At 35.4% G+C, this 14195-nt stretch overlaps 1 protein-coding gene across 2 annotated transcripts in view; it reads left to right on the top strand.

Annotated features, from left to right (window-relative positions):
• znrf2b (zinc and ring finger 2b) overlaps positions 1 to 12419 on the top strand; it is a 56651-nt gene extending 44232 nt beyond the window's left edge. Inside the window, exons 3-6 of one of the 2 annotated variants that reach the window (XR_007899439.1) lie at positions 8989 to 9094; positions 9198 to 9280; positions 10205 to 10242; positions 11367 to 12419. Coding sequence is in view for 1 of the 2 variants with exons in the window: in XM_051720238.1 (XP_051576198.1) it covers positions 8989 to 9094; positions 9198 to 9255 (164 nt within the window). In the remaining variant the exon portion in view is untranslated. The remainder of the gene's footprint in view (positions 1 to 8988; positions 9095 to 9197; positions 9281 to 10204; positions 10243 to 11366) is intronic. The other variant, XM_051720238.1, reaches the window with a different exon arrangement.
• The last annotated feature ends 1776 nt before the right edge of the window (positions 12420 to 14195 follow it).

Consider the following 14195-nt stretch of genomic DNA (forward strand, 5'->3'; position numbering starts at 1 on the left):
CTAGATCATTGATATGACTCATGTAAGTGTCCATCATATAAAGTGTTATCAATTTCTTTGTATAAAACTATTTAATGAGGATACACCCTTAACAGGCTTTTGTGCTGCAGAGATTTATCAGCTTGTATGTTTTTTATGAGCCGAAATGTTTTACGCTGCATATAATGTGTGTGTAGGCATTTATGTTTGCGTTTCCGCAGCTCTGTATATTCCCGCCACTCTCTGAAGGTCACTGTTGTCGTGAATGGCGGTTCAGATCACTGCAGTCATGTGATGCGATGCACTAGAGCTGAAGTACAGACATTCCACCGGTGATACTGACACCACAGCTGAACATACACACACTAGAGGTCTGCATGGGCTTTACGCTGAAGCCCGAACCCAGCCTGAAGCCTGAACCCGAAATCACTTACACTCTTTATAATTTTTTCTCCATGCATGTAAATTTGTAACAATAAGCTGTATTTTGTTAAAGCATCATAGGCAGCATTCTTAACAGTATAATAACTGTAAACATACACCGTTTTAACAAGACACAGTGGCCCCTAAGCACCCCAGAGACGGGAAAAAACATTGGTGATTGTTTATCAAACGCTTACATTTTGCTGCGTGAAGAACAATTGGAATCGTGTAACAGTGTAACAGTCACACACTGAAAAAATGACTAGTAAGAGATTTTAATAAAAGTAAGTTTTTGCACACAGTTTTTCTGGTAAATATTGGATGGTATAAAAATGTATGATGTAAAACTATGTAAAGTTTTTGACAATATTGATTTGAGTAAATTTAACTTGAACATTTTAGTAAATTCAGTAACTTTTACTAACAAATACAGTGCTTTTAAAGTATTTGCCCCCATCCTGATTTCCTGAACGTAAAACAAAGGCAATCTGAGTAACACAAAATAAAATTTTTACATGATAATGTTGTTTATTGAAGCAAAAAAAAGTTATCCATTACCAACTGGGCATGTGTGAAAAAGTATTTGCCCCTTTAGTTACGAAATCCCCTAATCTATGACACTACATTCATAATGGGGTTCAGCTGGATTAGACACACCCAGACCTGATTACTGTCAGCCCTGATCAATCAAATCAACACCTACATAGAACTTGTTCAGCAGTGTGAAGTTGGCTAAAAGGTCACCCAGTGGCACACTATGCCAAGGTCCAAAGAAATTCCAGAAATTATGAGGAAAAAGATGATTGAAATACATCAGTCTGGGAAGGGTTACAAAGTTATTTCAAAGGCTCTGAGACTCCAAAGAACCGCAGTGAGAGCCATTATCTCTAAATGGAGAAGACTTGACACAGTAGTGAACCTTCCCAGAAGTGGCCGACCTTCCAAAATTCCTCCAAGAGCACAGTGATGACGCATTCAGGAAGTCCCAAAAAAGCCAAGGACAACATCCAAGGAACTGCAGGCGTCTCTCGCATCAATAAAGGTCACTGTTCATGACTCCACTATCAGAAAGACAGGGTCAAAAATGCCATCCATGGAAGAGTGTTGAGGCGAAAACTACTGCTAACCCAGAAGAACATTAATGCTCGTCTGAATGTTGCCAAAACACACCTTGATGATCCTCAAATCTTTTGGGAGAATGTTCTGTGTACGATGAGTCAAAAGTGGAACTGTTTGGAAGACAGGGGTCTCTCTACCAGACAATCCTAAAGGAGAACATCCGGTCATCAGTCCGTGAGTTGAAGCTCAAGCGCAACTGGATTATGCAGCAAGACAGTGATCCAAAGCATAGGAGTAAGTCCACCTCTGAATGACTGATCTCCAGTTATCGGAAGCGTTTGGTTGCAGTTGTTGCTGCTAAAGGTGGCACAACCAGCTATCGAGTTTAAGGGTGCCGTTAGTTTTTCACATGGGTGATATAGGTGTTGGATAACTTTTTTGCCTCAATAAATATATATATATTTGAAAAGTATATTTTGTGTTTACTCAGGTTGCCTCTGTTTTATGTTATATCTCGTTTGAAGATCTAAAAACAATTTAGTATAAAAAATACACACAAATAGAAGAAATCAGGAAGGGGGCAAATACTTTTTCATATCACTGTACGATATACAAAATACTCAAATAAACTAACTAAAATGTAAATAAACATATTATTAGAATGTTTCTATAAGAAAATATCACCCTGAATTGCTGCCGTAAAAACACAAATTTCTGCACAAAACACCATGACTGTGACAATCAACGGGTCATATTTTTTATCATGAATGGGTAATTTTAAGTAGAAAATGAACTTCAGACTTACCCAAACAAGAAGTTACTAAACGTGACAACAAAATGAACAAAAAAAACATTGTAAATAAACTTGCAAACTGTGAAAACATGAAAGCTCATTAATTATTCAAGCCCAGTGCATGCTGGGAAAACCAGCTTTGAAACGTTAAGTGAAATTTACTTAAATTAGCAAATAAATATGACAAGGTTTTCTACTTTAGGATTGATACATGATGATACATTGTAAAAAAATAACACATTTACTTGTAAGCTAGAGCATTTATTTTTTACACTTGAATGTTGAATTTACGTAATATTTTCCAAGTTCACGCTATAACTTTTTCAACGTAGAAAGTACTTAATCTTTTCACCAAAAATTTTTTTTTTCAGTGCACGAAGAACGTCAAATTTTTGTGACACCTGCGCAAAAGCAGTTTGACATAAAATTGAACGCAAGTGTCTCGAAGTGAAATCCAGCGCGTTTACATATAAAAACTATTTTAAAACGGTGCAGACACCCACAAAAACACGTTAGTTGTAAACGGCCCCGAACTCGTTTTTTTGTGCATCTGCGAGTGAGAGCGTGAGTGCAAATCGCAAAAAGTGCATGGTGTTAAAGTTTTAAATAACGTTATATATGAAATAAATGTTGCTTATATTATATTAAATGTATATAATAAATATTAATAATAATAATAATATTCATTTATTTTTTCATTTTCCAAAAACACCACTCAAACCCAGCAGTTGGTCAGGTCTTTAATTTTTGGTGCTTACATTTTTGAAGACAAATATAAGCTACAGTATGTAAAAATGTCTTAACTAAAATTTCTTTAAAATAAATAATAATTTGAACTGTACTGATGGCTAGAGAAGACGGATCCTGCCACCTAAGAAAGAAAATAAAATGATCAGAGTGTCCAGAGCTGGAATCTACACAAAAACATAAAATATAATGTTTTCATAGTTTATCATGTCATGGTTTTGATGACTTTGCTATTATTAGTCGTAATAGTCATAAAGAAGAATAAGAAACTTTTCACTGGCAGTGTACGTATGTGTGGATGAATGCATAGTCATTAAAGTAACGTCACAATGCAAACAATCTTAAATGGCCCTAAAAGAGGCTTTATTTTGTTTTTAAGCAAAATATAATCTTGGGGTGGGTTTTGTGGTGAAATGTAACCCTGAGTTTCGTGAGGTTCCCTGGTTTGTCTTGTTATTCATGTGTTTCCAGCTCTGGAAAGTTCCCAGTGTGAAGTCAACACTCTTCACATGCGGTCCATCGCTCAGAGTGCGCGTGCCGCTGTCATCTGTCGTGTCATGTGACCCAGTGTGCAGCGGGAGCGTTCATCAAATGTTACGTAACAGCTAATGGCTCTTTTTATTTTCGCCAGTGAGTATCACAGATGTCACGAGCTCTGTGAATGTAATGATGTTTACAGTGACATTCACAGCCTGATATGCATCCCTGCAGATTACTCAGCAAAACACCACTAATAACACAGGAATATTGCGCTTAAATACTGTACTGTCATGTTGCTTTCACGACTCCGATATACTCCACAGGACAGAACATTTTGATTTTTAACTTGGATAAAAAAAATATATATATATATATATATATATATATATATATATATATATATATATATATATATATATATATATATATATATAATGCACTGTAGAACCTAATTGTTCTTTCATAGTTCAGAAACGTAATTCAAGATATATTCTTTCAAAACTTTAAATACATTTATCCTATTTTAAATGGAGTTTAGATATTTTCACTGGAAAACAAGATAATAGTACTGATTACTACTATAGCTACTCTCACTAGAAGTGGCCGTCCAGCCAAGATGGCTCAAAGGGCGTGCCGCAGAATGCTCAAATAGTTCAAAAATAACCCCAGAGTGACAGCTAAAGACTTGAAGGAATCATTGGAACTGGTTAACATCTCTGGGGGGCCTGGGTAGCTCAGTGGTAAAGATGCTGGCTACCACCCCTGGAGTTCGGTAGTTCGAATCCCAGGGTGTGCTGAGTGACTCCAGCCAGGTCTCCTAAGCAATTAAATTGGCCCGGTTGCTAAGGAGGGTAGAGTCACATGGGGTAACCTCCTCGTGGTCGCTATAATGTGGTTCGTTCTCGGTGGGGTGCGTGGTGAGTTGAGCGCGGATGCCGCAGTGGATAGCGTGAAGCCTCCACACGCTATGTCTCCATGGCAACGCGCTCAACAAGCCACGTGATAAGATGCACGGGTTGACGGTCTCAGATGCGGAGGCAGCTGGGATTCGTCCTCCGCCACCTGGATTGAAGCGAATCACTACGCCACCACGAGGACTTAAAAGCGCATTAGGAATTGGGCATTGGGTGAAAAAAAACAAAAAAACATCTCTGTTCATGAGTCTTTTATATGGAAAACATTAAACCGTTATGGTGGTCATGGCAGGACACCATGAAGGAAGCAGCTGTTTTCATTTTTTGATTAAAAAAAATAAATAAATATAAAATAGGTGAACTGTCTCTCCTGGAAGAAAACCTAATTGCTCTTTCATAGTTCAGAAAGATATATTCTCTCAAAACGTAAATTTATCCTATTTTAAAGAGAGTTTAGATATTTTCACTGGAAAACAAGATAAAAATACTGATTAAAACGATGGAGATTGTTGTGTCACGTGTTTGGATAAAGAAGACTGATAATCTGTCAAATGCTGAAAGTGCAAACTGATGTATTACAGAAACAAATCGCATTGTGTATGTAATTATATGTCCACCGGAGACACAATCCCCTGATCGATTAAACAGCGTCTATCCACATCAATTCACCAAACAATGCATCAGCACATCCGTGTGCTCAGTATTGTACATACGAGTGACTTCTTATTAATAACAGTGTTGGCATGGCAGAATGTATTGATTAAAATATTCTGCTCAGGTTTTGTTCTTAACCTCTAACACTAAGTATTATTAAACTTATTGAAAACTGCTGAAAGTACAGACTCCATTCAAACTTTGATTTGTAGATAATTACAATCTTACGCATGCTGCTGTCTATATGTTTTTGGTAAACTTTTTAGGAAATGTTAGATTTAAGTTTAGAAATCTCCTTTTGATTTGCATTAATAGAATATTCGGTTTATGTTTGGGATGCAGCAATATGAACAATTTTGGCCGATACCGATCTTAACAAAAACCCTATAGGCTGATACCGATATTTGTTCAACTTAGCTAGTTTTACTTACTGAAGGAGTGCTTAAAAATGTACAAAGAGGTACAAAAGCCATTTCACTGTTCAAATAAATAATTTGTATTAACATTGGATCTGTTGAACACACCTAGTTTCCATCCACTTTTCGCGCTATTTGTTATCGACAAAGTGAAAATGCGTAAAGAATTAACAAAAATCAGAAATTTTCCGTCTTCTGCCTGTTTCCATTCAAATGGCCTTTTATTGATAAAAATGGTGTGCGTGATGACGTCATGCATAAAAAAACACTTTGTCGCATACGTTTTGTTTTATCGCAAAATAAATCTGCCCTTAAGCCGTTTCCATACAGAAATGTGTTTATCGCTAATTCGCCTCCCAGATGTCCCTAATTTTTTTCCTCTGAAGTTTTGGTAAAATGGGGAGAGTATTGAGACAATTCATTGAAGTTAGTCAGTTTACTGTCATTTTAATTTCACAAATAAATGCAATCAGAAGAGGAGGAATTGCAATCAAAAGGGAACAGTTGCCCTTCTGATAGGACTGTAATATCGGTCCTGATGTTGCGCCTATCGCAGGTTGCCACCGGTTACGACCCGAAAGTGAATCGTCATGGTCCTGTTCAAGCTGGCAACCTGCACCAAGTAGTGGAGGAAACTTTCAGTCTTAGTATAAGGAGCATCCATCGACGTGTATATACTGTGTACACAGATATTAAAGAAACAATGATGCAGTGTAATATCAGTGTTTACATATATGATACATTCCTGATATTCAAAAGGCTATTTTAAACAATCATCTAATCTAAAGCATCGCCATCACAACTGCATTATGTCCCGCATATTTGTCCAGCAACTTTTAACGAGCAACTGATCTTGATTATCATCTCAAATTCATTTTAGCATCATAATGCAATTTACATGTTCTGAAGAAGCTCAGCAAATGCGATCTGAGGTAAAGCATTGGACAAATAGTTCAGATAGTTTATAGTCTTGATAAAAGTCTAGAACATTCTGAGAATGTCATTCAGCCGACTTTTTGCGTCTACAGAACAGGGTACGGCTAATTAATGTTTGTGTAAAGAAAAGGCATATATAGGTCTAAAATATATATACATATATATATATATATATGTTTTTTTGTTTGGTAAATTTTTTTATTTATTTTAATGCGTTTTTCATTTGGTAATTTATTTAATTTAATACAGGGAATTTTGCCGGCGTTTTTTCAAAAGTAAACTATACAATATTTTTATAGAATTGGGTTATATGTTAGTGTTTCAAAAAAGCACACTGATGTTTTTCTCCTAGTATTGTGTATTTATTTTTAATTTAAAACATCTTTGTGCACAGAAATGTGTTTTTTTGTTTTTGTTTTTGTTTTTGTTTTTTGTATTGTGGGATAATTCTGTGACTGCCGTCTATTATTTTGAATGGTGTGGAAAAGCACCTATAATAAATAAACGGATGTCTACCGCGATGGTTAATTAATCACAAACAGTGGCCATTCATTTGTTCTCCTTGCACTTGTCGATGACAGGTGCATGATACGAGATATTTGTGTTTGTTCTTGTTCAAAGTCTGCTGCTTTCAAAGCGTTTTAGATGTTTTCCCTCATCATGTATCCTATAGGTAAGTGCCGCAACTGTCACGTCCGTTTATGACGTATTTTCTGCATTAACGTGAGAACAAGAAAGAATACATTTTTTTTTTTGCAAAGTGTGTTACGGGATTATTATTGATAATTAAAAGTAAAACTAATAAACTAATAAATGTTAACTAATATAAAATAAGAATTTTAGACAAAAAAATTTATGAAAATGAAAAATCTTGCCTTGACAACTAACTAAAATAAAAAACACAAAAACGATATTTAGCTTTTGATTCATTTTTGCGCCCAAAGTTATTTGAATATCAAGGAGCTATATGAACTCGTGCAGTTTTGAACGGTCAGATCTAGCGTTCGGCGGCACGTCTTCAAATTGTGCGAGCTGTGTTTAACGGGGTATACTGTTGCGGTTGGCAGAAACTAAACTAGTGCTGTGTGAGAGTACTGTGAATACAACAAATTACTCTAAAAAGAAAATGCATCATTGTGTTACACAACACTATCTGTGACAACGAAATAAATTCAAAATATAAAAAACGAACACATTCTGAAAAATACAAGTAGAGAATGAGGAATATAATTGGACATTGATTTATTCTTTGCCTGTTTGTTTTAAATTGCCTTGTTATTTTCAGTAGGAAAGTGAGCATGTTGCATTGCTTCTGTATACAATAAATAATATTATGGTTAAATCTGTATATTTGCATAATTATTACACTATCTCTGTTAAAGAAATTAACTCTTTCGTTAAGTTTGACAGTACCACCAGAATTTAAGTGTGCCATAAATAAGTTTTATTCCATTTTAACTCACTCAGTACTTCATAAATCAGTCAATCCCTGAAACTAAAATGACTAAAACTATTTAATAAAAAGGAATATAAACTGAACAATACAAACAAGAAAAATACTAAAACTGAAATTGAAAATAATCAAAAAATAATGACAATATTAACACTAATAAATTATAAATATAAATAAACCATCGGTTTTTCATATCAGCGTTTTCATACTTATTATGCCGATGTTTTTAATTTGGTCAATAATTGGACGATAGATATCGGCAGCCGATACATCGGTGCATCTCTACTTTTTTTTTTTTTTTGGTTTCCTTTTGAAGTCAACATGAAATCAAAATTGACCCCATTTAATTTCTTCCCAACAAAAGAAACTTGCTCCGCCTCTGAAACGACATTTCATTCTCATGACAAGTCGTAATAGTTATATGAGATGGCGGAAGTGTAAGAAAGCGTACGAGATCTAAAAAAAAAAAACATTTACTTCCATAGAGGAAAATAAATAAACCAACAAACGATGTTCATGTCAGATAGGAGGCTAGGCATAATTTAACATCTGTACTGTGTCGATTTGAAATTCTGATATCTTCAGATTTCGCCATCTCGCACAAATTCTTATGAGAGACTATGTTGGCTGACGTCATCAGACCCTCTTATTTTTCAGCTTTACATCATCCAATCAAATCCACATGTCGCTCCCTAAATCCCTGTTTTACAGGAAAATATGTCAGGTTACTAAAGTAAAATGCATTTCATGTTGACAGGTCAGAGTGAGATTATATAGTGTTATAATCCACATTTGACTTGACAATCCAAAAACTTTTCTCAGTCTCACTGTAGACGTAGTTACTGTGTTATGCATTGTAGTTTGTCTTGCATTGGAAAAAGCAGCATGAGACACTGAATTCAGGAATGAGTCAGACAAGCTGTGGTGCTCGAAAAGAACATCTGTTGCGCCCCCTTTTGGTCATTCATGAAATATATGTGAGCTCTCGCAGTTCGGGTCTCATAAAACTTGAGTAGAACAAATTTCTGTCTTAAAAATATTTGTGGTTCATTTAATTCAATGCAACAATTTCATGAATGTGGAGAAAGGACTGTATGTGTGTGTTTCTGATTGTTCTCTATTCCTGTTTCTCAGAGGACGTTCTGGTGAAGGATGCAGGAGAATGTGCAATATGTCTAGAGGAGCTGGTTCAGGGCGACACCATCGCCCGCCTGCCCTGCCTCTGCATCTATCACAAAGGGTAAACCTCTTCAAATATGTGCGTGTTTATATGTTTCATTGGTATAATTTGTGTTGTGCATCTCTTGTTATTAATAACAATAATTGTGCTCTTTATTTCTCAGCTGTATTGATGAGTGGTTTGAAGTGAACAGATCATGTCCAGAGCATCCTTCAGATTAAACACACCTCTGTCACCTATGCACAGGTATCAGACACACACCTAGAGCATGTAAAACATACATGTGTACACATTAATCATTCTTAGTAATATCAAACAGACCTGTTTACGTTATTCAAATGATGTGTTTAAAATGCGTTTGCATATCTGTATTGAAAATGTGAACGCACAGTATAAAAAAAAAGCCATTGTGCTTTATTATTCGCAAATCATGCATGCATGAACATCTTCCATTTGCCATTTATCAAATAGATCTCATAATTATTATCACATGAGCATGCATACAGTAGATATAAATATTTCTGAAATTATGTGCAGATATTATTCATTATTAATAAATAAAGTGGATATTCTAAATAAGTTGTGTACAAGATGCATGTATAATAAAAATATGATTCCTACTGTAATATCCTTGTGCATGTAAATATGTACACATTTATTCATTCAGTCAGTCTTATAATTCGCACTACAATAATAAAAGTGATCAGAAAAACAAGACCAATGCATGAGTACAAAAACCATCCGTACACATGCTTTTCACTTGCCGTACATATAAGAGACATTTTACGTCAATTTATTCTGTTATGAATACACATTTGTTTCTCACTTAAATGACAATTCAAATTCATGAAATTCAGGTTAACCCTCTTATTGCGTTCGGGTCATTTTTGACCCGGGAGAGGTAGATAATAATTTTGAAATACCACATAGCTTTTAATACGGGAAACAAACTTTGGGACTTCGCCTGCTTGCGTGTGAAGCGACTCAGACATGTAAACGACCAGTCACGGTTCATTTTGTTGTTACGTGCCATCGTGTCACTACAATAATAGACCGGCGTGCAACACAGCGTCATTTAAACGGTCCGCATATCAGAGCCGTAACAGACGCGTTTGAGCTCATAATGTTAAAGTGCTCGCCTGTTTCATTCTCCCTCTCTCTCCTCAACAGTTCCTGTCACTTTAACTGACTTGTCTGATGATAAAAAGGTAAATATCAATAAAACTAATATCATATACCGTATGCAAATACGCACATATCTCGTTTAAACAGATGTAATAAACCAACCTCACAAAACTTGAGCAGATCCAGTATCCTGTGGAGCACTCATTTATTTACCTCTAAAGCACGTACTCTAACAGTCTCTCCTCAACAGTTCCTGTCACTTTAACTGACTTGTCTGATGATAAAAAGGCAAATATCAATAAAACTAATATCATATACCGTATGCAAATATGCGCATATCTCGTTTAAACAGATGTAATAAACCAACCTCACAAAACTTGAGCAGATCCAGTATCCTGTGGAGCACTCATTTATTTACCTCTAAAGCACGTATTCTAACGGTCTCTCCTCAACAGTTCCCTGTCATAATTAACTTTCTTTCTTTTGAAAGAGGAAGTTGTTCATATTTTTACTCTGCAGTCATCTGATGCAGAACCAGCTTACAGCAAACTCACACATCAACATTCAACACTTCATGAGAGTAAATAGAGTATATTTAGCATAAAAACACAGTAAAGAAGTATTAATGTTGTACAGTTGTTTTGATGAAGTTTAGTTGAAAATGAATATGTTGCTTTCATAACTTTTGAACACCAAGTTGTATTGAGCAGTTATGAGTAACAGGAAATTAATTTAAATTACTAATAATTCTCTCATTAGATGTTAATATAAATAGTATATTATGTTCTACTTAGATAAAATTTCACAGAACTGTTGATAAAAAATATGTCTACACATGTATCACACTGGTTTAGCTGTAGTTAATGTATATTTTGAAATGTCAAAATTTCTACATTTTATTATTTTTAAAAATGGCATATTAATTAATAACTTTTATATTTGTCAGTTAACATGCCAAAAATATCAATCTTTTTACATGTATGAACAGTTAAGATCCTATTAATGACTTACAATATAGTGAAAGATTTATAAGCTTGAATTCCACCGGGTCAAAATTGACCCGCAAATGCAAAAGTTGTGTATGCAGTTTATGAACATAATAGGACGATTAATTAGATAATGCATTTCCTGTTATCTTTACATCTATTCAGTTATCACGGTCATATTAAAGCTAATTTTTGCCCTCATTTTTTGGCCTGTGTTTCAGGTTTTTATCCTCCTGGTCGTGAGAAGCGATGTATGCTACTAGCGGACAGCAATGTGAACTGTCTTCCTCATCTGGACACTGTGACTTTGGCTTGTTCAGGCTGAGCGGGGTGGCCTGATCACTCAAACCCCACCCACTTTTCCCATAGCTCCGCCCCCTTTCCAGTCTCCATATATAAACCCCAATGTGCCAAAACTCATTCAAGCAATCTTCAGGGAAACTCTGTGCTGTTGACTCTCTTCCCACATCTCGATAATACAGAAACTACAGCGACGCCACAGGCACGCCAACTCAAGATCTCAGATAATAGATTTGCTCCTCTGTTGCACAATTTTTCAATCAGGAAACAGTGAAGATGTTCTGATTATTCTGCTAAAAAAAAAAAAAAAAATGCCTAATCAGATTTTTGTCTTGTGTTCCAGTAAAATATCTTTCAAACATCCTTAAAACTCGATGCATTTAATTGAGAAGCAAAATGGTGTAAGATAAAAAGACTTTAGAATTAGCCCAATGGCAAATCAAGCATAAACCTCTCTAAATTTAGTTATATTTATGCTTACATTTTTACTGGATAATAAGACAAAAATACTGAGTAATGAAAATAGTTTTTTTTGTATTGTGCACTACAAAGGTAGCCACTCACAGACACTTGTCGGTTCATTTCATTGGCTGTTTTACAGACTGGGACCGCTCTGATTGGCTGGACTCAGGGACAGCTGACTGTCTCATTTAATTCACGGATTATCGGGGTTGATTATACTCCAAGACTTTCTGCGGGGACTGTATCTACCAGTGCCTTCATTTTCAAATCCTAAGAGCCGCGGTGGCTGCGTTTTGTTTGCCCCTTAGTGGACGGGCGCGATGGACTCAAGAAAAGACAAAGTTATGATTTCATTAGCCATTTCGCTCGTGCCTGGATATGACGGGCCAGTCCAGTGATTTCTGATTCTGGGCGGCCCTGAGCCATACTGAGATTAACAGTGCCCTGCGCCCATATGGCGCCCTCTTTCACTCACATCTGTTTCTATGGAGTCGAGGCGGTCGTTGTTTCCCTCACTTCACAACTGTCCCGTGCATCTGGAGTCTCGTAGTAATATATGTCAGGGGCGTGAGAGTTCAGATGCACTGTAGCACGTCTCACAGGGCTCATCATGATCGTTTATGCAAGTGCATCATATGAAAAATTAAACTACATCAGTTGTTTGTATGTCAAACAGATCTGGGCCTTAAAGTGACAGTTCACCCAAAAATGAAAATTCTCTCATCATTTACTCACCCTCATGCCATCCCAGATGTGTATGACTTTATTTCTTCTGCTGAACACAAATGAAGATTTTTAGAAGAATATCTCAGCTCTGTAGGTCCATACAATGCAAGTGAATGGTGACCAGAACTTTGAAGCTCCAAAAAACACATAAATGCAGCATAAAAGTAATCTATACGACTCCAGTGGTTTAATCCATGTCTGAAACAGATCAATATTTAAGTCCTTGTTTACCGTAAATCTCCACTTTGACATTCTGAAAGTGAAAATGGAGATTTATAGTATATTAAATCAATTAAATATTGATCTGTTTCTCACTAACACCTATCATATTACTTCTGAAGACATGGATTAAACCACTGGAGTCGTATAGATTACTTTTATGCTGCATTTATGTGCTTTTTGGAGCTTCAAAGTTCTGGTCACCATTCACTTGCATTGTTTGGACCTACAGAGCTGAGATATTCTTCTAGGATGGCATGAGGGTGAGTAAATGATGAGAGAATTTTCATTATTGGGTGAACTGTCCCTTTAATTCAATACAGAAGATACTTTCATGCGTCAAATATTTTAGGGTGTCAATCTCATGAAAACTTGTCCAGGCCACATTTCAACCTATAATTATATTTTGCATAAAGTAAATGATGCCTATTTTTGTCATTGTGACATTATTTCATGATAATTAAGCACATTCTCTGATTCTCATTACAGTGTAATATGAAGAGTAATATATTACTATATTACATTGACACATTTTTAATTTTGTTAGCTTTATTTGTGCCACCACTTTAATTTATCAACACGGTAGTTTAATAAAATAATATTAAATAAAAAACAATTAATAAATCAATAAAATGTGACTGTATGACAGTAATGAGAAGCTACTGAGAATAACAGGAATTACAATAAGCCTCAAAAAGTGCAGGTGCATTATAGTAATGATAATTTGGTTGTAATAATAAGTTTTGCGCAATGCAAAAATATAATTTCCTTATTTATTTTTTGATTTTGGAGTGAAATATAACCTGGACTTGTTCACGTGAGATTCACCCACATCATTATGAGAAAATTTCGGCTGTTTTGATTGTTTGCGCTGGACTTTCTAAGGAATATTTTGGGTGGCATAATGTTGATTACGGCAGAAATCATTTTTTTACAACACGTCCCGTTTTAACCAGCACAAATGTGTGTTCCAGTGAGACATTTACAATGGAAGTCAATGGGGTCAATCTGTAAACATTAAAATACTCACTGTTTTAAAAGTATAGACACAAGACATAAACAATATGTGTGTTAACATGATTTTACTGTGATAAAATCGCATCTGTCATAGCCGATTTTACAACTTAATTGCCATTACAATGCAATGGCAGTGATTATATAACAGTAAAATCATGTTTACACACATATTGTTTCTATACTTTTGAAACAGTCAGTATTTTTTCATGTTTACAGATTGACCCCATTGACTTCCATTGTAAGTGATTTATATATATATATATAAAAGGGATGAGTTTAAAATATTTTTTGTGGTAACATTATGCCACAAATGCTGTGGATTGAGC

The sequence above is a fragment of the Myxocyprinus asiaticus genome, chromosome 16 (assembly GCF_019703515.2).
Source record: "Myxocyprinus asiaticus isolate MX2 ecotype Aquarium Trade chromosome 16, UBuf_Myxa_2, whole genome shotgun sequence".
NCBI lineage: Eukaryota > Metazoa > Chordata > Actinopteri > Cypriniformes > Catostomidae > Myxocyprinus > Myxocyprinus asiaticus.